The following is a 21,900-nucleotide window of genomic DNA, read 5'->3' on the forward strand; positions in this document are numbered from 1 at the left end:
TCCCCAGAAATTGCTCCCAGCTCCACGAGCCCACTGGGGCTGTGGGAGGCCAGCACTGGACCCACTCAGCCTCAGCGTGCTCCTGGCTCTCTCCAGTCTTTGCAAACCAGGGACAGGAGATGAGGGAACTTCAGTTAGGAAGGTGATCTAGGCACAAGAAGCAACCACAAACCACAGGCTCAGTCTTGCTGGAGATCGGTCATACCAAGAAAGCAAAAAAGGAAATGCTGAGGCTGGGGAGCCTGCCACCTACTCCAGCACCCTGCGCCCTGCTCCATGCCAGCCTCCAGCATCACCACACTCTTTTCCTGCTCACTGCCTCGCCCAGCCTGCGTTTGCTGGCAGATCATACACACAATACAGTGAAAGTGGCACCAGAAATACTCAGGAACAGATTTTAATGAAAAGGCAGGACAGATCTGGGGGACAAGCACTGCTTACTCACAGCCAGTCCCTTCCTTCCCCATCCTCCCCATTCCCCCACGCTCGTTCCTTCCGCAGCTGCCCATAGCCAGTTTGCTCTTTCCTGTGAGGTGTTTTCTGATAACCCAGAATAAACCAATTTCCTTATTGGTTACAAAGGTTCTGGCTGAACCTCTTTGAGGCCCCACTTGAGGAGTTCATCCACCAGTGCCCTAAGAGCACTTTGAGAGGTCTTTGTTGCTGTCTTTGTCATCTCCTGCTCATTAGGGCTTGCATGTAGAGATGTTTAATTTTTTGTTCTTTTTTGTTTGCTTGTTTTTTCCCTGTCCCTTGGGCTTTTTTTTTCCTCTGGTGCTGAACAGCAGTGAAGCAGACATCCAGGCATCCTTACAGCTGTAACCCCCAGAACAGGAGAGGCAGAGGACAGGCTGGGGGACACCAAGCTACGAGAGAGCTGGAGGTGCAGGGGGGCATCATCAGGCTGGGATGGGGCTTGGGGGGTCTGTGAGCAGCATGCAGAGGTGCAAACATGACGGACCCAAACTCCTCTCGATAAGGGCTGACAATTCCAGAGGGGCAGTGGGTGCAATCTGGGACTGGGGAGGTTGAAGTTGGATGTAAGGAAAATCTTTCTAGGGACAGAGCACAGCAAGTGGGGTGGGGTCTCCCCATCCTCGAGGGTTTCCAAGACTCAGATGGGAAAAGCCACCATCACGGTGGGACAACGCTGAGGACAGTCCCGTTCCACGGCGAGCCTGGATGGGGGGGGGGGCAAGCAGGAGAGCCCCTCACGAGCACATTGGGCTCCTGCCAGCCTTCTCCCCGAGCTCCTGGCCGTGCAGCCCTTGGGGTTGAGCAGCTCTGGGGCCAGCCACGCGTCTCCTCCGTGCCATGACCAGCCAGCCAGCCCCGGCCACACAGAGCAGCCCGAGGGCCGTGCAGACGGGGGCAAGCACCGCAGCTCTGTTGCACTGCAGCACCGAGGCAGGCACGTCCCTCACCAGCGTGCCCTGGTAGCGAGGGGGCGAGTGGCACGCGTAGTGCTGGGGCCAGCCCTGCCTGAGGCACCCCGTGGCTGCCAGCGCCTGCAGGGCCCCAGCCCCGGCGCAGGTGCAGTTGTAGGGGTTCCCAGCCGCGGACACCTCCTGCAGGTTCTCCATGAGCTTCACCTCGTCCCATGGCCACTCCGCAATCAAGTTGTCGTCGAGGTGGAGGGAGCGCAGCGCGGGGTAATCCCTGATGGGGGGGGCGGCCAGCAGCAGGTTTCGGCTCAGGAGGAGAGCCTTCAGGGAGCGGAGGGAGATGTCTACAGCACGGAGGTGGTTGGAGCTCAAGTCCAACACTTCTAGAGCAGGAGGCAGAGGTGTGAGGAGTTCATCCAAGCCAGTGTTGGACAAGTTAAAAATTCGGAGGGATGCCGGCCACTGGCAAGAGGAGGACGGGCTGGCCACGAGCTTGTTCTGGCTGAGATCTAAGTGCTGGAGCTCATGCAGCAGCTGCACGCTTCTGCACACGCCGTGGTAGGACGTCAGGTTGTTTTCTTGCAGACTCAGGACCTGGAGCTGCGGGAAGGCCCCCTCGCAGAAGGCAGGCATCAAGCTCCCATCCCCAAGGCTGTTTTGTGCCATGTCCAGGGAGCGCAGAGCTCTGAACACCCTTCCGATGCCACAGGGCAGGCTGGTGACGTGGGAGCTGGTGACAGACAGCTCCTGCAGGGTCCCCAGCCAGCTGCCCAGCTCAGAGAAGTCCTGCTCGCGGCCCGTCAGCGGGGCAGATGTCACGTTGTGGAAATGCAGGGACAATATGGGCAAGTTCTGGCCAGCCATCTCACGCCAGCTGCTCCTCCCCAGGAAACTGCAGCTCTCAAACGCCATCTCCTGCACCCGGGTGTAGGAGAAGAACCTTAAGACACGGGCGAGGAGGACCTCAGGCACCAGGAGGTCGCCAAAAATGATTTTCTTTATTTCAAGCGTGCCGAGCATGTCAATGGTGGAGGGATCCAGGTCTCTGACGGGGAAGTCAACATATTTCTCCAGCTCTCCTCCCTGGAACTCCACAACAGAGGCCGCGAGGCACTGGATGATGCTCCCTGCGTTGTTCTGGGACAGCCTGTAGCACAGACAGTACTCCTGGGTGCGATTGAAGAAACACCTGCCCTCTGCCTCCAACAGCACCAGCCCCAGGAGGAGGAGAACAGCCACCCTCATGGCAAACAGCCTAGAAATGAGGAGAGCAGCAGAGTAAGGCAGGGGCAGCTGAGGGGACCATTCAGACCAACAGAACAAAGGGCTGACTTGGCCAGGATCGGCGCTGCAGAAACATCCTTCATACGGCCACCGAGCTGCACTCATCGCCCCTTCCAGCTGCTGGCGGGTCCAGCATGCCCCACCAGCACCCGTGTGGCTACTCAGAGGTGACTCAGGGCAAAGCTCCCAGCCCTTTGTAATCATCAGTGCAACACCCAGGAGCTCCACCTGTGCCACTCGCTCCTCTTTGGCACTGGTCCGACCCGACCCCAGAAGCAGAATTTCAGCGAGACCGGGGCTGAGATGCGGAGACAGGGTGGCACTGCTGCAGAGACTCCTCTCTGTGAGCAACCAGGAAACTTCACAGATCTGGAGCAACTAGAAAGGCTGAGTTATGTACAGCAGAGACAGATCTACTGTTTTGAGCACAGGATGGGACAGCCACAGCTCTGTTTGTTTCTCTGTGCAATCTGGGGCAGGAAATTGCAACAGAGAGCTTCATATTTTCCTTTCTCTCACCCAGGGATTTGATTCATTACCAGCCTCAAAGGGGAGAGTAGAAAATGGTCTCTGAGAGTCTCCGTACACCCCCGTCAGCATCAAGTATAACTGCAGAAATCATAAGATTACAGGCTCCCAAGTTATGCACTGACTCAGCTCTGCCAAAGAAGGGTGATGGGAAGGAGCCTCGGGGGGTCTCTAGCCCAGCCTCCTGCCTGGAGCAGGGCTGTTGCTGGCACCAGCCCAGATCAGTCACAGCTTTTCCTGGCCAAGCCTCAGAAAGTTCCTAGGACAGAGCTCTCACCTGCTCGGTGCTGCCGTGCACCACCCTCCCCGGGGGGGACCCTGCACCAAGCCCCTGTCGTGGGGGGGAGAAAGCGTTCGGCAGGGGTGGGCTGCGCTGAGACTCACCGGCCAGCTCCAGGCTGAAACGCTTCCTTGCCCGGTGGCTGCTTCCTCTAGCTGCTGCCAAGTCCCAGCCGTAGGTGCCAAAAGCTCTGCAAGTGCTCACCTCTCCTGCGCCCGATCCTCCCCTGCCTCCAGCCCCGTGAGGCCGCGGTGACCGCAGGTGCCTCCCAGTTGCTGTTTGCACATTCGCAGCCCTGTCCTGCTGAAGTTGGGTTTAGCGAGCGCCTCCCGCCCTGATCACTGTGCTTGGGGCAGGTAGATACCAGCAGCAGGATCCTGAGCGCTGCAAGGCTCCTTCCGAGCAGCTTCCTGAGCAGGATGGGGCCAGTGGTGCCACGGGAAGCAGCAGCCGCCCCAGTTACTTCTGCTTTGTTTAGTGAAGGCTGCCCTGGGCTGCAGCTGGAAAGGAGTTCATTTACTGTCCTGGGAAGGACGGGGAACGGCATGGCAGTAAGCTGCCCTAAAATGTGCTCTCAGGTCAAGCCCCAACACACCTCTGCCTCCAGGTGCTCTGGGCTTGCCATGCCCTGGAGCCCACTGCGTGGCGAGCACCCAGCAGGAGGTGACGCAGAAAGGGAAGGGGCTGCGATGCCCCGTGTCCAGACCATGCCCTGTCCCTGTGCCCTGTGTAGGGTGGGGACAGCTACTGACCCAATGTCCCTGCTCCCACCACACATGGCAGTGCTGTGACAGCACTACCTGAGGTCAGCCTCTTGGCTTGGCTGAGGAAATGCCCAGTGATCACCTACTCCAAAATGTCAATGCTCCTCACCAGCAACCGCAGGCCGCTAGGCATTCAGAAAGGTTGGTCTGTCAAGGACTTTTTCTACCATGGGGTTTTCTCTGCCTATGCTGGGTTTCAGAATGGATTTCAGAGAAAAAGATGAAGCTGCACAGCGAGAAGACGCAGTTCCCAGTGTGTGGTTAATGTAGTACTGCAGAAAGGCGCAGTCAGCACAAGAGCAGCTGGGTTGCAGGATGCCTGCCCCACGTGTCCTGGCACTGTCTTGCTGGGATGGGCAAAGGGAAGATCTCCTTTTGGTTGTGTATCTCCCTGTGGTTCACTCTTAGTGCCTCAGGCAGGCTCTGTACTGATTTCACTTCCTTCTCTTGAGCTACTCCATGATTCCTCTTCCCTGTTCTTGAGTTACATGGAGCTGCTGCCCCATACAGCATGGAAAAATCACGGAAATCACGGAAATCATGGAAAAAAGCAGATGTCCTGACACCTCTTCACTTCTTGCTCTGGTGACATGGGTCTAACCATCAGGACCTGGTACCTTTTTAATTGTTTCTTCTTGCTACCTGCTGCAAATTCCCCCAAAGATCTGCCAGAGAATAATAATAATAATAATAATAATAATAATAATAATAATAATAATAATAATAATAATAATAATAATAATAGGAGCTTTGTCTCCTCAGTGGCCAGCCACACTTTGGTTTCAGTGAGATATGGTTTTGGACATTTCCTTTGGGTGATGACTTTCTGGCTTTAATTACTCCCGCGGAAGATCCCAGGATACTCAGACCAACAACCTGACATGGCTGCTGGGTCTCTGGGCTATTTTTGCCTTCAGTAAAAACGAATCCTGGCCCTATGGAGATGGAAGCCTTGCCTGAGGCTGGAGCCTGACCAGTTTCTCTCCCTGCAAGGCGTAAGGAATCCTTCTCGGCTGCGTCCCCTGCCTGTGTACGCTCATGTCTATATTTCAAAATGAAACGGAGACGAGGTGATGCCCTGCAACAGCTGCAGCCCAGCGATGGGTGACGGTCACCACACGCTCCCTGGGGCTGCGTTAGGAACGAGGACAAAACTCCTGCAGCACCCCGCTCTCTGCAAGGCTGCTGAGGGCACAGCCCAGCCTGCACGGGACCATGAAGGATCACCAGGCCCAACGTTTTGTGTGAGAATGGAGCCTAAATGCCATTATCCACACCTCCAGTGCCGGGGACGCCACCACAGCCCCGACAGCCCCGGGCCCGTTGCGATCGCTGCCCCAACCGGCGGCGGCCACGGGGGGGCCTCCGGGCTCCGGTCACGCCCCGCCCCGTCCTCCTCCTCCTCCTCCTCTTCCTCCTCTTCTTCCTCTTCATCCTCCTCCTCCTCCATGTGGGGCCGACGGCGTCGCGGGGCCGTTCCCGGTCCCGGGGGGGGCGCGGAGGAGCTGCGGGCCCGGCGACGGGAGCGGGAGGCAGGTGGGGGCCGGCTGCTGCCCGCTGCTCCCCGTTAGCAGGAACGGGGCTGCTCGGTGGGGTGGGACCCGGACCCCCCCCCCCTCCCCGGGGCTGGTGCTGACGGGGGGCTGCTTCCCCTCCAGCTCTGAGGAAGGCCCGGCGGCAGGAGCAGCTGGTCAGCAAGCGGCTGCTGCGGGAGGACGAGCAGGACGGAGCCGAGGTCCTGCTGCAGCCTCTCCCCGAGGATGAGGTGAGAGAGTGGGGATGAGGAGGGCCCAGGGGTCGCCCCCAGCCTTCAGACCTGCTGGTGGTCCTTTGGGCAAGGTGCTGGAACCACCGAGGCTCTTTGTGAGCAGCTGCGACGCTGCTTGGTTTTTATTTGCCTCTAGGATAACAGCATGAAGCCCTAACGCCAGCGCTTTTTAATTTTTGGACAGGTCTCCGAGCTGCTCAGAGGCGTGCAGAGAGCTTCAGAGGACAGGAAAACGCTGCTGAGACGCCTCCGCCGGGCTCTGCAGGACAAGGAGACTCAGCAGAAGTTTGTCAGGTCAGCCCGAGGTGCTGTGGACCAGCAGCTGTGTGCCCGAGGGCAGGAGGCAGCAGGTGACAGCAGCCTTGGTGTCCCCACAGGCTGGATGGCAGTGTCCGGACGCTCGTGGGGCTGTTCACCGGCAGCCTGGCCGACGTGCAGATGGAGGCAGCCCGCTGCCTGCACGAGCTCTCCCACTCCAGTGACGCTGCCGTGGCTGAGGCGTGCATGCCAGTGACCCCCTATCTGCTGACGTACCTCTCGGGACACAGCGTTGAGTTGATGGTAATGGCCGTGCTTGGGTTTGCCAGGGCTCTGGTAATCCTCTGGTAGCGGTTGGGTGGCAGTAGGACCCGTTTTGGCCAAGCTTTAGTCTGATGTGGTTCATGTGGAAGTGCTGGTTTGAAGGGCCCTCTGGAATTCCCTAATCCAACCTTCCCTGTGGAGCAGCGCTGTCCCCAGAGCTGCTCCTGAAAACCCCTGAAAACCCCCAAGTGTGGAGACACCCATTGGCTGTGCCCTGTCCTCAAACCAAAAGGAGTTTGATTCCATCGTGTTTACATCTTCTTCCACGTAGCTGCAGACTGCTTGTGAATGTTGTCAAGCCTCCCTAGGCCAGGCAAATCCAGCCCAGCACCCCCAGACTTTTTTGTAACCCTCTGCCCCAACCCAGCCATCCTGGCAGCCTTGCAGACATCACCTCGCCTGACTTGGGGAATAACCCCCTTTCATACTCTGCTGTCCCCAGTGCTCTGGACACAGCCCAGATGCCTCGTTTGCAACAAATTCCCCCACACAGCCCCGTGAGCATCTGCCCTCTTCAGTTCCAAGCTGTGCTTGTGGGAGCAGGAACTGCAGGCTGTGGCTTTTGGACTCCATCACCAGTTCCTGCAGAGCCCTAGGTGGTGGAGCAGAAGGCTGAGGTCCTCAGCCAGGACTCATGATGAGTGGTCAGTTTAGGGAATTAGCTGCAGAGCTTAGATAAGACAGAATTAGAGCTCAGGGATAAAACAGCAGCTCTAAGAGGATGACCACATTTGCAGTACACAGACAGTCTCCAAGATAATACCATTGAATTAGAGGGGTTTCAGGGAAATATTACAGCAACAATTAGAAGCTTGGAAAAACTTTCAAAATTGAAGTGATGTTCTGCCAGTCCCAACACGATTAAGAGAACAAGGATAGATTGAAGCCAGCGGGGAACAGGGCTATCTGTGAGGGTCCAACAATATCTACCTGTGTTTGTCCCTCCGGAGACAGTCCCTGCCCTGCTCAGGTGAGGGGTGACCTGAGGGGCTTGCTGGCTGCTCTGGGTGCCCAGACAGGCCAGGGTCCTGCTGGGGAATGTGGAGGGGGTGACCCGGTCTCTTGGTTGTGTTTCAGGAGCTGTGTTTGTACACACTGGGCAACCTGGTAGTGGAAAGTGAAGCTGTGAGAAAGCAGCTTCTGCCTCAGGGCATTATTCCAGTGCTGGCATCCTGCATCCAGGTGGGTAGAGTAGCTCAGTCACACTCTTCCCATGCCCTGCCCCCTAAAAGGACCTTTTCTTACACCCTTTAGACGCTGGCTGACAGGACTGAGTTACCATTCCAGCTGGGTAGAGATCCTTCTGTACAGGACTGTCCTGTTGCAGCAAGTGAGGGCCTCTCATAGGCTCCTTGCAGTGCTTTGCAGGGGTTCACCACCTTGTGCCCTTTTCAAGGTGCATGTCTCATGCTGGTAACTGTGGCTTGCAGGTAAAGTCTCGAACACAGTGAGCTGCAGACTTTTTCCCTCTGCAAAGTTTGGGTTCAACAGATTTAGGAGACCCACACAGTGAGCAGTGCTGTCAGCTGCAGGTCTGAATGTGCAGAGCAGCAGTGCTGCTGTGGTTGGGCTTCTGAGTCCCTACAACTGCAACCCCTGAGTATGGGGCCAGGGGGAACAGCTCAGCTTTGGCGTGGCTTAGTGCTACATGACGGTATTGCCCTTTCACTAGCATGCAGGTGATGCCCTGGGACCCCTTGCCTCTGTTGTGTGGGATCAGCTTTGTTCTGTTTGATTGCAGTCCCCGCACGAGGCTGTGCTGGAAGGTCTGGGTTACGTCTTGTCACAGCTCCTCCAAGCCAAAGAAGCTCCCACAGAGATCATACCGTGAGTCCAAGCTTTGTACCCTGTGTCGGGATGGGCCCTGGGGCCCTGCGTGGTATTTGCGTGCCAGGGACGATGATGCATTTCCCATCTCAGAGATGCTAATAATTCAGAGCAGAATCCTACAGGAACTATGCAGGCTTTTCTGCAGATCAGGGTGCAGGGCTTGACTCTTTTCCTTCAGCCTAATCTGAGCAGATGGCTTTGGTATTTCAGTAAAGGACAGCGTTGAGCAGGGTAGGCCAAAGGGGAAATTCTGGCCGCATTCCTCCTGCTAAGGAAAAGATCAGTTTGACAGCCCTCAGTGCCAAAAATGTGCCCCCAGCCAAGGTGTTCTGAGTGCCCCCAGGTCCTACCACTTACAGGGACAGCTTGCACATGCCTTGCATTGTGTTGTGGTGGTGCCTGAGTCTGTAGCCCTTACCTAAGAGCCTCTTCCATGGGTGTATTTGGAGCTGCCTGGCAGCTGGGGACGATCTATCCCCATCGGATGTCTGTCCTGCCTGTGCTCTGGTCAGTGCCTCCATTAACTCTGCTGTTCTGACCCCAGCTTGGTTCTGGACTCTGTTCTCCCCCAGCACATGCTTCGACTGGTTTGCTCTGGCCTCAAATCTGGGACAGGAGCTGCTGTGGAATTTGCATGGTGTCTCCACTACATCGTTTGTAGGTAAATGCTCTTTTATCCTCGTTTTGTGTTCCCTGGGGGCAGACAAACACACAAGCATAAAGGCTCTGCCAGCTGGAGCACAAGCCTGTGTGGAGCCTGTGGCTGTGGGTCTGGGTCCTGGATTGCCTCCCCTTGCCCCTTTCCCTTTGGAAAGAAATTTCTTTCCCCTCCTGGGCATTCCCGGTCTCACATTTTAGCACAGCATATTTGTAGGATTAATGAGTTTGTTTACAGGGTGATCACAGGTGACAAACTTGAGGCTGTTCCTAGTGTTCTAAAAACACCTTGGTCGCTTCCCACATTTGGATTTGTGTCCTGCGCTTCCCAAGGTGAACTCCCAGAATCTTCGAGCTTCTGGGTTTGGTTCAGTGTCACTTGTCCAGGCTGGCTGCTGCCAACAATCTCTGCCTGCCGTGGTGTGGCTGTTCTGGTGGTGTCATCTCTTTCAGCAGCCCCAGCAGAGAGAAAGGACAGTGTGGGTACCTGGAGAGGACCAGAGCTGTTGTTTCCTGCCCTACGTAGCTAATTCCAGTGGATCTGTTTTCCACAGGCTTTTAAACTTTCTCTTAAGTATCTGCTCAGAAACGAGCTGCTATTTGAATGTGAAATAAACCTGGCTATGGTTTCAGGATAGCACTCAGGATTTCCAGGCCCAGTTGTTTGGTGGAGGCTGGGTGCAGAGAGCAACCGTGGTGTCCCTTCCCTCTGCAGCCACACAGCCAACGCGGCGCTGATAGCGCTGGGGGCCGTACCTGCGCTCAGCTCGCTCTTGTGTGACATCGCTTCTGAAATCTCCCAAAGCTTTTCCGAGGGCCTGGAGCTGGTAAGACATGGGCAAAGATGCTATTCTTTCTCTGCGAAGCTTTGGGGATGTGATCCAGCCCAAAGGTGTTGTCTTTCTCCCTCTCAAAGCTCACCTGCCCGGTGCTGCGGTGTCTCGGCAATCTGCTTGCAGAGGAGACAGGATGCGAAGCCCAGATCCAGGACGAGCGCTTGCTTGCGGCCCTGTTCACAGTCATGCAGTGCTACCTCCAGAAGCACCCCTTCATCGTACCCGAGGGCCTCTGGCTGCTGAACAACCTCACGGGTGAGTGTCCCTGCGTGGCTGTGAGCAGAGCTGGAGCTGCTGCTGCCAGGCCCTGGCAGGCTTCGAGCTCACTGCGTGGGGAACCTCCCAGCAGAGCTGCACCGTGCAGGGGCACAGAGCACAAGGGGCTGCCAGGTGGTGTCTCAGCCTAAATAGACAGCAGTGCTTTTGGGGAAACTGCAGAAACACTCCTAAATCAGCCAGGTTCTTCCCTTTGTGTGTGTTGCTTTATTGATTCAGTTTGCAGGATAGGTTTTGAGGTCAGTAAGGTGGAGTGGGTGGGAGCTGTCTGTCCTCTGACACCGTGTGTGTCTGAGCTGAGGTCTGCTGTGGGCTGTGTGGGCCTTGTGCCTGTCCAGAGCAGTTATCGTGCACCATCTGGCCCTCCTGCAGTGAGGCAGTTTTATTAATGTGCTCATTCTCTGCCCATTCCAGTGGATGATCCCTTCTTCTGCTTTGCTCTGCTCTCTCTGGACTTGCTCCCAGCCCTGCTGCAGCTCCTGCCATGCTCCCAGGCAGCGAGCGTGTTGGTAAGACCTCACTTCGTGCCCCTGAGCTGGGGAAAGCTCCAGGCTTTGAGGAACGCGAGTCCTGTGTGTGCAGTACTCAGGCTTGGGATGGTAATAACAGCTTGGCAGAGTCTGGTGTGGTGGTAACATCCCCATCTGCATCCCCTGAAGGCATTACCTGCTTTGTCAAAGGAATCCCCTACCTGATGCTACTCCCAGGCACCCAAGGCAGACACTAATTAAGGTCTGGGCCTGCCAGCACTGGGGTTGGGCCCGAGGAGGTGCTGCCTCCTTCTTTTGGAAGGCAGTGAGGGGCTCTTGGGATGCTCTGTCGAGGGGAATGTGATCGTGACTGCTTGGCAGAGATCCTGATGAGATCTCCAGAGCATGCAGATGAGCTGTGCCCCACAGGGCAGGTATGGGGATGCCCCTTGGTGGGGGCAGGACCTCTGGGGAGGGAACGGGGAGTTCTTTAAAGCCCTCCATGGGCTGTCAGGAACATTGTCCATCATTCCTGGCTTGCTCACTCACAGCTTCTCTGCCCAGGTCCTGACAGTGCTGTGCAACGTCGCAGAGAAGGGGCCTGCCTACTGCCAGCAGCTGCACCAGCGGGCTGCCCTGCCCCTGCTGCTGGGCCCCCTGGCGCTCCCCGACCCCGAAGTGGTGGGGCAGTGCCTGGAGCTGCTGCACCTCCTCTTCCTGCACTGCCCACAGGTAGGCTGGGGGTTCACGCCCCTGAACCCGGTGTGAGATCCTAAAACAGCAGGTGTTACTTGAACAAAACTGTTCTCACTCATTTTTCCTCGTGGCCCATGCTCCTTCAGTACTCGGACATTCACCCAAAGCGGGGTGGGGAACACTTGTGTGACAGAGTTGGAAGTCCTCATGTCTCAGGGTAGGGGCGGGGTGTTCCTTTTTGTTGACTATAACTGTGTTCTGGGCAGATTTTTTCCACCCTTTAACAGTCACCGATCATTACGAGGGGATTCACAGAATCACAGAATTTCTAGGTTGGAAGAGACCTCAAGATCATCGAGTCCAACCTCTAACCTAACACTAACAGTCCCCACTAAACCATATCCCTAAGCTCTACATCTAAACGTCTTTTGAAGACTTCCAGGGATGGTGACTCCACCACCTCCCTGGGCAGCCCGTTCCAGTGCCTAACAACCCTTTCAGTAAAGAAATTCTTCCTAACATCTAACCTAAAACTCCCCTGGTGTAACTTTAGCCCATTCCCCCTCGTCCTGTCACCAGGCACATGGGAGAACAGGCCAACCCCCACCTCGCTACAGCCTCCTTTAATGTACTTATACAGAGCAATAAGGTCACCCCGAGCCTCCTCTTCTCCAGGAAATTGTTTTGCTTCAGTTGTGCTTTCTTTAAGGTCCCTGCGCTCAGACCAGGGACCACCACAGCTGGGTTTTCCTGCTCTGGACTCATGTCTGGCAGGGCTCTGGTGAATCCCTTCAGCCCTGATCCCTGACAAGGGGAGAGGGAGGCTCAGGGCAGAAGGGATCAGCTGCAGTGGCTATTTGGGGGTCTCAGCCCTCGTGTAGCAGGCAGCCAACCCCCTTCTCACTCCTCTCTCCTCACACAGGCTGCTGTTGACTTTGTCGGGCAAGGAGGGCCCCAGACCCTCAAGCAGCACCAGAGCACCCCAGAACTCCAGGAGCGGGTGCAAGCACTGCTGGACATGGCCCTACAGCCACCGGGAGCCTCCGTCTTCAGTTCCTCACCAGCTGCATCGTCCGCCTTCTCCTAGATCACACAGCCTGCCCTCCTGGCCTGAGGAGGAACAAACTGTTCACTCGCTGCCCTGTGTTCCTGCACCACTGCCCAAGGGCTGGTCAGGCAGTCACACAGACTGCGAGCAGCAGCGCTGGCTGCAGGGGGTGCTGGTGCTGGGTGGGCTGTTCCACAGTCCTCTCCCTGGTGTCCTTGTCACCTTGTAGCCACCACCAGGCGGCCCCAAAGCCTCCCTGGTGCAGGGACCAAGCTGAGCTGAGCTGCAAGCAGTGCAGAAGAGCTCTTGTTGCTGTGGGGGGGAACACAAACCCTGCTGGGTTTGCTCTTTCCTTCAGCACCTCCTTTTGGTGCTGCAGTTTTAAATCCAAGACACAAAGCTCTGGGTAAGCATGTATATTTATACGATTGATAAGTTAAGGACACATTTTACATTAAAGGTCATCAGTAAAGCGTTCAGCACGTGCACCTTTGGTGTCCATCTTCACGCCTTGCTTTTCACAATGTTCTCCAAGGCCTTGGCCACTTCATCCACAGAAAGGTTATCCAGTGACACGCTTTTCTCCTTGCCGAACTCTGCAGAAAAGAGGGAGGGTGAGAGCAGGAGCCTCATTCTTGTTCTCTTGGGTGATCTAAAGCCCTGCTTTGTGTTTCCCCAGGGCCTTAGCCAGTGTCACAGCTGATGTCTCATCACCATCCCTCAGCACTCAGCACTCTCCAGTTGCCTCCCCGTGCCCAAGTTATTATTTCCACCTTCCTCAATCCCATTGTTCAGCCATTCCCTTGGAGAAACCAATGCACCCCGCTATGTTTTCTTACCTCTTTTTGTTAACTCACAATGCTGCAGAGCAAACGCCGCTCTGCTACCTGACAGCCACCAACCTGGTGGCATTTGGCCCTCAGATCAAGATCCTCACCGACACCTCACTAAAACAGTGCTGAAAAAACCCACCCCTGCTGCTGGGGCAGCGCGTTTGTGCGAGTCAGAGGGAGAAGGCACACAGCAATGCCTGCAGGCTCCACTGCCCTTTGTGCTAACGCTGAGGAACTCTGTATCCAAAGGGACATTTGTAACCTTGTCTGACACGGATGACTTCAGGATAAAAAGCTTTTTTAGAGGGCTTTTTCTGCTCCCTCCCTGGCATTTCAGTGAGAACAGGGGTCAAATAAGAAGAGCAGGAGCATTTTTTTAACCGCTCCCTGGGGTCACCCCGCAGCACCCCCACACGGAGGGCACCCCCCGGAGGGCACCCCCACACAGAGGGCCCCCACTCACCGTAGCGGGCCCAGAGGCGGGGCCGCACCCCGGAGCACTCCCGGATGAGGATGGGGAAGCCGGGGTTGGCCTGCTTCAGGGCCACGTAGTGCTGCTCGATGAACTCCCTGCGGACGGGACAACACAGAACGAGGCAAATTAAGCACGGCCAAGCCCCGCGGTGCCTCCCCAGCCCCCCGAGGCCCCGTCCCCGCCCTCACCTGACGCCGCGGCTGCCGGCCGAGCTCTGGCACAGGTGGAGCCGCAGCTCCCGCACCCCGCGGCCCAGCCCGGCCCCGATTCCCCTCACGGCCGCCGCCGCCATCTTGTGCGCTCTGCCAGACGAGGGGCGGGGCCTCGGGGCGGGGCTGGCCAATCGCCGCGCTCCCCCTGAGGGAGTTGGCCAATCACTGAGCGGGGAGGGGAGGGTGGGGCGGGGAGCGAGGGGAGCTTCCGGCACTTCCTGCGCGGCCGCTGAGGGGAGCGGAGCTCTGCCGAGATGCCGGAGCGGGACGGTGAGTGCTGGGGGCGTAGCGTCGTGACAGCATCGTGACAGTGTCGCGACAGCGTCGTGACAGCGCGGTGCCCCCTCTGGTGTCGTCTCGGTGCCCCCTCCCGGGCTGGGCTCGTGCTGTGGCGGTGGCGGCGCTCTGCGGCCTACCCCTGCTGAGGGGTCCCTGAGCGCCGCCCTGCCTCTGTCCCCGCAGGTGAGCCGTTCTCCAACCCGCTGGCCCCCGATGGGCACGATGTGGACGACTCGCACTCCTTCCACCAGTGAGTGCTGCGCTGGGCTGGGCTGGGTTGGGCTGGGCTGGAGGGGGGGATCCTGGGGCTCTGAGGCCGCCTCTTGCAGCTGGAGGCTGGGAGCGCCCCGTGGGGCTCCTGGACCTGGCGCTGTGGCTGCTCAGAAGAGCCCAAGCTGCTGCAGGTCGCTGGGAGGGGGTGGTTATTGTGCTCGCTTTTCCCTGCAGGTCCAAGCTGACCAATGAAGACTTTCGGAAGCTTCTTATGACCCCGCGGGCTGCGCCAACATCGGCGCCACCGTCCAAATCTCGCCACCATGAGTGAGTAGAGTGTTTTTCACAGAACTGTGGGGCAGAGCACAGCGTTCTTCCCTCTGGGGTTCTGCTCTTATCTGACTTACTTCACTGTAGAGTGCAGGGGGATAACTTAAAGACCGATGCTAACAAGCATGCAGATGGGGCTTGGAGTGCAGACCTCAGCCTTGGTCTGCACTGGGATCCATGTGGGCTGTACATGTTTGTTATCGGAGTTAGCCTGGAACATGTCAGAACTGTTGTAAATAACAGTGAATCTTGCATGGTTGTTAGGACACTTCGTACAGGTTTTAAGAAGCAGATTAGGTTCTTCTGTGCAAACCTGTGCTTCACCCTCCTCTGTCTACTGGAAGAGTGGAATGAGGGAGAAATTGGATTGTGCTGTTCCTATCTTTGGGTATTGTGGTGTCCAGCTATGTCTGACTTCTGATCTGAGGCTGTTCTGACAAGCTGCCTGTGTTTGTCCAGCTGTGCAGATTGTATGTGTGGTTTCTCTCTCTGTTCCAGGATGCCCCGGGAGTACAATGAAGATGAAGATCCAGCTGCTCGCAGAAGGAAGAAGAAAAGGTAAATGTTGAAAGTGATGCATCAGAACCTGTCTTTTAATGTTATATCCTTCTCATGGAAGCAGCTGTTGAGCTCCTGGGCTACCAAAGGGGACCCTTAGCCACCTGGATTATTCCAGGGCTTTGGAGCCCAGCACTGTGAGATGAGCTCGGGCTGAGTGACTGTCACAGCTTGTGGGACAGAAGTGGAGTGGCAGCGGCAGGGCGGGGTTGAAGCTTTACCTCCAGAAGAAGTGGGAGAGGCTCCTTTGGTGTCTATCAGGGCAGAAGAGTGGTAGAACATCTGCACTAGTGACTGGCTCCTTTGGGATCTAAGACGTTTTCCTTTTGGAAGGGAAGGCCGAGCTCATTGTTAAGCCTCGGTACAACAGCTTCATCTTGTCTGGTGTTCTCAAGTCGTGTTGTGTCCCACAGTGCTTTAGGATGTTTTTGGGGAAGGGGTAGGGAGTGGAACAGGCATGCGTTGGGCTTTAGTGGCTGTTGCCTGGGCATCAAACATGAATGTGTCACTAACCACGAGCTGTTTCTCTAACCCCAGCTATTACGCAAAGCTGCGCCAGCAGGAGATCGAACGTGAAAGGGAGCTGGCTGAGAAGTACAGGGACCGAGCCAAGGAGAGAAGAGATGGTGTGAACAAGGACTATGAGGAAACAGAGCTGATCAGCACAACGGCCAACTACAGGGCTGTGGGGCCCACTGCAGAGGCGTATGTGAGCTTGTGGCACATCCTTCTCTTGCCAGTCTGCTCCAGAGCGGTCGTCTCATAACGGTCTCAATTTTTGCTGTACAGGGATAAATCTGCTGCAGAGAAGAGGAGACAGTTGATCCAGGAGTCCAAGTTCTTGGGTGGAGACATGGAGCACACTCACTTGGTGAAGGGTCTGGACTTTGCGCTGTTGCAGAAGGTGAGCACGAATAGCACCATGGGGCTCTTCCTTCATCCTGGCCTCTCCCACAGGCAGGGGTGGTGGGGAGAGGGTGCTAGTCTCAACATACAAACGATTCAGTGTTGTCAGTGTGTTCCTTGAACACGTTTTCCTTTCAGGGAAAGATTTATATAAGTCTGGGGAGTTGATGGGAGAGGCCTTGCTGGTTTTGATGGGCAGCAGTGGCATGGATGGGTCTGTGATGTGTGAATTTACTTTGTGGCCAGGTGCGAGCTGAGATTGCCAGCAAAGAGAAGGAAGAGGAGGAAATGATGGAGAAGCCCCAGAAAGAAACCAAGTCAGTAGCTGAGGATTTTGCACTCCTGAGTGCAGCCACCTCGCAGGGAGGAGGATGCTGAGGAGGCATACACTTAGCTTACTTTCTTTTCTTTTTTGTTCCTTTTCAGAAAAGATGAAGATCCTGAGAACAAAATCGAGTTTAAGACCCGTTTAGGTAAGACTGTGCATATGGCTGTTCCAACGTTATTTGTGTTGTGTCATGAATGTGGGAGAAATACTGAAGTCGTTGAAGGGGGGCACGTGGAGTGTGAGTGTAGCGATTCTGAATTTGAGGCCTGGAGTGCATCTCTTCGGAGGTGACTGTGATGTTTCTGATCAGCTAGGAATGCTTCTCTATGGGCTTGTCCATTGCTTAAGAGTAAGAGCCTCTCCCCTTTTGCATTTCCTTCCCCTCCAGGTCGCAACATCTACCGCATTCTGTTCAAGAACAAAGCCTACGAGCGGAATGAGCTGTTCCTGCCCGGCCGGATGGCCTACGTGGTAGATCTGGACGATGAGTACGCTGACACCGACATCCCAACCACACTGATCCGGAGCAAGGCTGACTGCCCCACCATGGAGGTACCCTGACAGCCTTGCTTTGAATCAGCCAGTGCGAGTTGTGCCAGGAGGGGTTCCCTCTTCAGAGAGTCAGCCAATTCCTTGGGCATTTCTCTTTTCAGGCACAAACTACGCTGACAACAAATGACATTGTCATCAGCAAGCTAACACAGATCCTCTCCTATCTCAGACAAGGGACCCGTAACAAGAAGCTCAAGAAGAAAGACAAAGGTAGGTGCTGAAGGGAGCCAAGTGGAAAGGCTCAGAAGCTTGAAGCCCGTCTCAGGAGAACGAGATGTGTTTTGATTTGCTGCGTTCCCTGCACCCTGAGGCAGGGGACTTGGAGGACAGTGATCTGTGGTTCCCCAAGCACTGCATCCTGAAGGCAGGCTGTGACAGGAGGCATCACAGCAGGCTGGGTGCTGAGACACTACAGCTGCAGGGGTGGCTCTTGCTGCTCTGTTCTTCCTGGTTAAGGACCAGTTCCCTGGGGAAATGTTCTCTGTTGTGGAGGGACTTGGTGGCTTTCTGAGGGAATGAGACAATGCGGTGACCTAAGAGGAGGCTGGGAGGACGTCTTCCAGGCCTGCTGCTGTTTGGGCTTGGAAGGTGGACGGGGAATGAGTGCAGGTTGGGTGTGGAGTGATGTGCATCTTACTGCTGTTTGTCCTTGCAGGGAAGCTGGATGAGAAGAAACCCCCTGAAGCTGATATGAAGTAAGTGTCCCCCTGCTCCTACAGGCTGTGGGTCAAAGCTGTCTGCCCTAAGGACTGTGGTTTTGGCTCACTGGGTTTGGAGAGGGCTAGGCTTAGTGCCTCTGGAGCAGTCTGCCTCTTTGGACCTGCTGTTTGAGCTGTTTTTAGGACAAGGTGGCCAAAGCTGGAGGCAAGTTCTGGTTTTTATTTCAGACTTGAGGCAGGTAAAGGCTCTCTGTTGTCTTGATCAACAAGAAGGAAGTCCAGGCAGCAGAAGAGAGCAGAAATCCAGTGATACATCTGAGAGATGTAGAAGGCAGCACTAAGGGCATCCTTAGCTCTGTGTTGGTAGCATGTGCTCCTTTATTAGGTTCCACTTCAAAGGGAGGCAGTGTTGGCTTCTCTTGCACAACCCGTAACCGCAGACTCTTTTCCACTTCTAGTATCTTTGAAGACATCGGGGATTATGTGCCCTCCACTGCAAAGATGCCACGGGATAAGGAACGGGAGAGATATCGTGAGAGAGAGCGTGACAGGGACAGAGAGAGGGACAGGGATCGGGAGCGGGACAGGGAACGTGACAGGGACCGGGAGCGTGATCGGGAGGAGGAAAAGAAGAGACACAGCTACTTTGAGAAGCCCAAGGCTGATGATGAGGTGAGTGTGTGGTGAGTGCAGCTTTGGGGTTGGTGTGGTTTTGTTCCCAGATGTGCCTACGCTCAGCTCATGTTTAGCTCTCTCCAGCCAGGGGCTGGTGGGTGGCTGGGTGCTTGTCCCCTCCTTCAAGTAAGGCAAGACTGTCACAAGCTGGTAGCTTTTATGGTTCAGCTCTGTGCACGTGTGTTTGCCCCAAACAGTCTTAAAGTGAAGCTGCAAGTCACATGGCTCTGTCACTTGCCTGATTTCTGCCCTCCCAGGTGACATGGTGTCTCTCTCTTCTTTGCAGCCCACGGATATTGACAAAGGTGAGTCAGGTGGCGTGGACGCTTGAATGAGACTGGACATTTTGGCGAGGCTGTATGGGGCTGCAGGCTGCTGAACAGCTGCTTGCCTTGCTGGTCTTCTTGAGCTCAACTCTCCCAGAGACAGCTACAACAGAGGGAATTGCCTGCTGCGAGGGATGGGCATGGGGGTGAAGTCTTGTGCCTGCAGCCTGCTGCAGGCCAGCCCTGGTTGAGTGTGTGCGCAGATTCTTCCCTAGTAGGATTCTTCCCTAGTAGCAGACCTGTTCAAATGACCTTATGCTGGCTGTAAGCTGAGGAGGATTCGGGCTCTCCTAGGATCAGGCTTGCATGATCTGCCATTGCCTGTGCTCAGACTGGAGGTTGCTGCTCCTAGGTGCTCTCCTGCTTCCTCCTCTCCAGCCTGCCACCCCTGACCACCCTGACGGGCTGCATGCAGAAGAGGGCTCTGTCCAGCCCCAGATGAATTGAGGTGAGCTGTTCCTCCACCAAAACTCTGCTTCTCTCTCTGTCCCAGGACCCGGCTCAGCCAAGGAGCTCATCAAGTCCATCAATGAGAAGTTTGCTGGAGCTGCTGGCTGGGAAGGAACAGAGTCATATCCTTTACTGTCTGGCTGCACTGCTGGGCTTCCTCTGCAGGCCAGCCTTGCCTGAGTGTACCTGTAGGACTACTCTTCCTTACTCTGTGGGAGGGCTCTTTCTCTTGTAGCAGGGGAATGGCACTCGAACCTTGTTGCTTGTTGTACACCGAATAAAAGATCTGCAGCCCCCGATTCAGTTGTGCTGGGGCAAGTGCCAGCTTGGGTGTATGGGAGAGATAGCTTTTTGCCTGGCTGTGCTCAGCCCTTAGCTGTAAGGCTACGTGGTGTTGCTTTCCTTTACTGTTGTCACATTAAAGAAGCCAGAAGACAAGAAACAGCTGGGAGACTTCTTCGGCATGTCCAACAGCTATGCCGAGTGCTACCCTGCTACGTAAGGAGGCAGCAAGAGGCTGTGGGTTGGGAGTGGGGTGCACCAAGGGGCCGCTGTTCTGTGTACTCAGCTTCACTGATCCTCGTTGGAAGGAGGATCCTTCCTTTTCTTACCTGGGGAGCCTTGCCAGGCTGTGCACATTCTTGGTAAAATGTTCCTGGGGTCCTTGGGTCTGGTAGACCTGGCCTTGTCTTATCTGGTCTCTTCTATAAATGGCTTCCTGGAATCTGATGCCCCTCAGTGCCAGGGGAAAGCAGAGGTGGCTGTGAGCCTGCTGGGCTCCCTGTAATTCATGTGGTCATTGAGCTCTGACCACAAAGCAGGAATTCAGCATCTCAGCTCACCCCTGGGGCTTGCAGTTGGCGAACTTCTCAGTGGTTTAGGCATCAAGGTCCTGGGCAGTGTCCCAGAGATGCGCTCTGAGCGCTTCTCTTGCTTTGCTCTTACACAGAATGGATGACATGGCTGTGGACAGCGATGAAGAGGTGGACTACAGCAAAATGGATCAGGTACGCTGCTGTGAGCTTTTTAGGGTCAGCCAGTGAAATAGGTAGCACTGCAGGCCTAGACGATCCCACTTCTTGCAGGCTTGTGCAGTGGGGTTGCATGCCTTAGAGCTGGTTGTTGGATGTGGTTTGGGGCTTGCCAAGCTGCTGTCCCAGGGGGCAAACATGACCAAGACATCGTAGTGGGGTATGCTACTCTGTCTCAGCTCCATTTTCCACAGAGAAAGTCCTGTTTGGGGCTTTGGGACAGAGATTTCGGAGCCAAGTCCAGACTGGGTGCACAAGTGTGTTGAACTGGGGCTGATGGGAGGTGGAGATCTTGCCTGGGTGTATGAGGTGCTTGAGAAGTCCTGGGTGGTGTCAGCTAAGGAGTTGTTCTGAGTGTTTTGTGTTCTGTTTTGTTTTCCTGCAGGGTAACAAGAAAGGGCCTCTGGGCCGCTGGGACTTCGATACCCAGGAGGAGTACAGCGAGTACATGAACAACAAGGAGGCTCTGCCCAAGTGAGTGAGCACCTGTGGAGGGCTCGATCCAGCTGAGGAAGGACTCTGGGTGGGGATGGCAGTGGCTGCCAAACTTGGGTTTGGGGAGAGCTTAAATCAAGAAGAGAAGCCACTTGTGAGGGCTGGAGGAGGAACTGTGGATCTTTGCTCTTAGCATTGCTTGTGAGGATGCCTGTCCAGCCACTGCTTCCAGCACAACAAGCCGGCTCTGTCGAGTACAGGCTTGTGATTGGAACAGACGTTTCCGTTCCATCCACACCAAGCACTGAGCTGTCTCCTTCCTTCCCCAGGGCAGCCTTCCAGTACGGGATCAAGATGTCTGAGGGACGTAAAACCCGGCGTTTCAAGGAGACAAATGACAAGGCAGAGCTGGACCGGCAGTGGAAGAAGATCAGTGCAGTGAGTGTCTGGTGCTGGGGTGTTGCTCGTTCAGGCTGTAATCTGCCAGCACATCCCTGGGTTAGGAGAGCTTCCACATAGCCCTTTATGTAAGGTTCATCTTGCACCCTACAACCCTTCTGCTGCAGGCTGGGAGGCTCAGTCCCTGTGATTGCTTTGCCCTTGTGGAGGCAAGGAGCAGTTCTGGGCAGCCAGCTTACCTGAAGTGTAACAGGAACTTGTGTTTTCTCTGCAGATCATCGAGAAGAGGAAGAAGCTGGAGGCCGATGGGTTAGTAAAGCCACCTCTGCTGGTGCCTTGGCAGCAGGGCTGTGCTGGGGCCTGGCTGTCTTCTGCCACCTCTCCCTGGGGCTGCAGGGTGCAGAGGCATCTCCACCAAGCTCTTTGTGGTGGGGTTGGATGGATAAGGGAGAACATTCAGCCCCCGCAGTGTGCTCCTGCCCTGCTCAGCTCAGCAGGGCTTGCAGGACACCTCTCCCCTGAGCCCTGGGTGGGTGCCGAGCAGACCTGGGAGGCGAGGACGTGCTTTGTGCTCTCTCTGGACAGTGCCTGTTGTCTCTTTGCAGGGTCGAGGTGAAAAGGCCCAAGTACTGACACCCCAGCTGCGTGCCTGCGTCTCGTCCTTCCCCTCCTGGAGCCCCAGCCTGCAGGACGCCGCATCCCAGAGCCTGTGGGGTGCTGCTGCCCCTCCGTTACCCCCACCCCGTTGTAGTTCGGCCCCCCCGTGCTGTGGGGGGCAGCTCAATAAACGCGCGTGGAACCGGGCTGGAGGTTGAATTGTGCAGCGCGCCTGGGC

At 55.9% G+C, this 21,900-nt stretch overlaps 4 protein-coding genes across 6 annotated transcripts in view; 2 read left to right on the forward strand and 2 right to left on the reverse strand.

Moving 5' to 3' along the window:
* NDUFA2 (NADH:ubiquinone oxidoreductase subunit A2) overlaps nt 1-14,059 on the reverse strand; it is a 107,675-nt gene extending 93,616 nt beyond the window's left edge. Inside the window, exons 1-3 of one of the 2 annotated variants that reach the window (XM_027468375.3) lie at nt 13,901-14,059; nt 13,701-13,807; nt 12,806-13,000 (exon numbers count right to left, since the gene is read on the reverse strand). In XM_027468375.3, coding sequence (XP_027324176.3) covers nt 12,909-13,000; nt 13,701-13,807; nt 13,901-14,004 — 303 coding nt within the window. In that variant the 5' untranslated portion in view covers nt 14,005-14,059 and the 3' untranslated portion in view covers nt 12,806-12,908. Of the gene's footprint in view, nt 1-12,805; nt 13,001-13,700; nt 13,808-13,900 lie in introns of those variants that run through there. The other variant, XM_072023372.1, reaches the window with a different exon arrangement.
* Nucleotides 382-4,838, reverse strand: CD14 (CD14 molecule). The gene is made up of 2 exons (XM_005009992.6): nt 3,582-4,838; nt 382-2,640 (listed from the first exon to the last, which is right to left on the reverse strand). The coding sequence occupies exon 2, from the start codon at nt 2,628-2,630 to the stop codon at nt 1,212-1,214; it is 1,419 nt and encodes a 472-aa protein (XP_005010049.5). The 5' UTR covers nt 2,631-2,640; nt 3,582-4,838; the 3' UTR covers nt 382-1,211.
* TMCO6 (transmembrane and coiled-coil domains 6) lies at nt 5,454-12,883 on the forward strand. 2 transcript variants are annotated; one of them, XM_027468370.3, is made up of 12 exons: nt 5,454-5,777; nt 5,900-6,006; nt 6,194-6,303; nt 6,387-6,570; nt 7,669-7,773; nt 8,333-8,418; nt 8,966-9,082; nt 9,794-9,905; nt 9,995-10,169; nt 10,605-10,699; nt 11,225-11,392; nt 12,279-12,883. In XM_027468370.3, the coding sequence occupies exons 1-12, from the start codon at nt 5,492-5,494 to the stop codon at nt 12,441-12,443; spliced, it is 1,710 nt and encodes a 569-aa protein (XP_027324171.3). In that variant the 5' UTR covers nt 5,454-5,491; the 3' UTR covers nt 12,444-12,883. The 2 variants fall into 2 exon arrangements, with proteins under 2 accessions (XP_027324171.3, XP_027324172.2); XM_027468371.3 differs by having other exon boundaries at nt 5,637-5,773.
* Nucleotides 14,060-14,094: 35 nt separating the features above from the next.
* Nucleotides 14,095-21,868, forward strand: IK (IK cytokine). The gene is made up of 20 exons (XM_072023365.1): nt 14,095-14,194; nt 14,387-14,453; nt 14,651-14,743; nt 15,245-15,304; nt 15,842-16,009; nt 16,094-16,208; nt 16,457-16,527; nt 16,637-16,683; nt 16,927-17,090; nt 17,192-17,300; nt 17,746-17,785; nt 18,208-18,421; nt 18,711-18,729; nt 19,244-19,321; nt 19,617-19,698; nt 20,150-20,207; nt 20,617-20,705; nt 20,996-21,104; nt 21,340-21,374; nt 21,671-21,868. Exons 1-20 carry the CDS (start codon nt 14,179-14,181, stop codon nt 21,696-21,698), a joined length of 1,662 nt encoding a protein of 553 aa, XP_071879466.1. The 5' UTR covers nt 14,095-14,178; the 3' UTR covers nt 21,699-21,868.
* Nucleotides 21,869-21,900: the final 32 nt, after the last annotated feature.

Source organism: Anas platyrhynchos, chromosome 14, assembly GCF_047663525.1.
Source record: "Anas platyrhynchos isolate ZD024472 breed Pekin duck chromosome 14, IASCAAS_PekinDuck_T2T, whole genome shotgun sequence".
Lineage (NCBI taxonomy): Eukaryota > Metazoa > Chordata > Aves > Anseriformes > Anatidae > Anas > Anas platyrhynchos.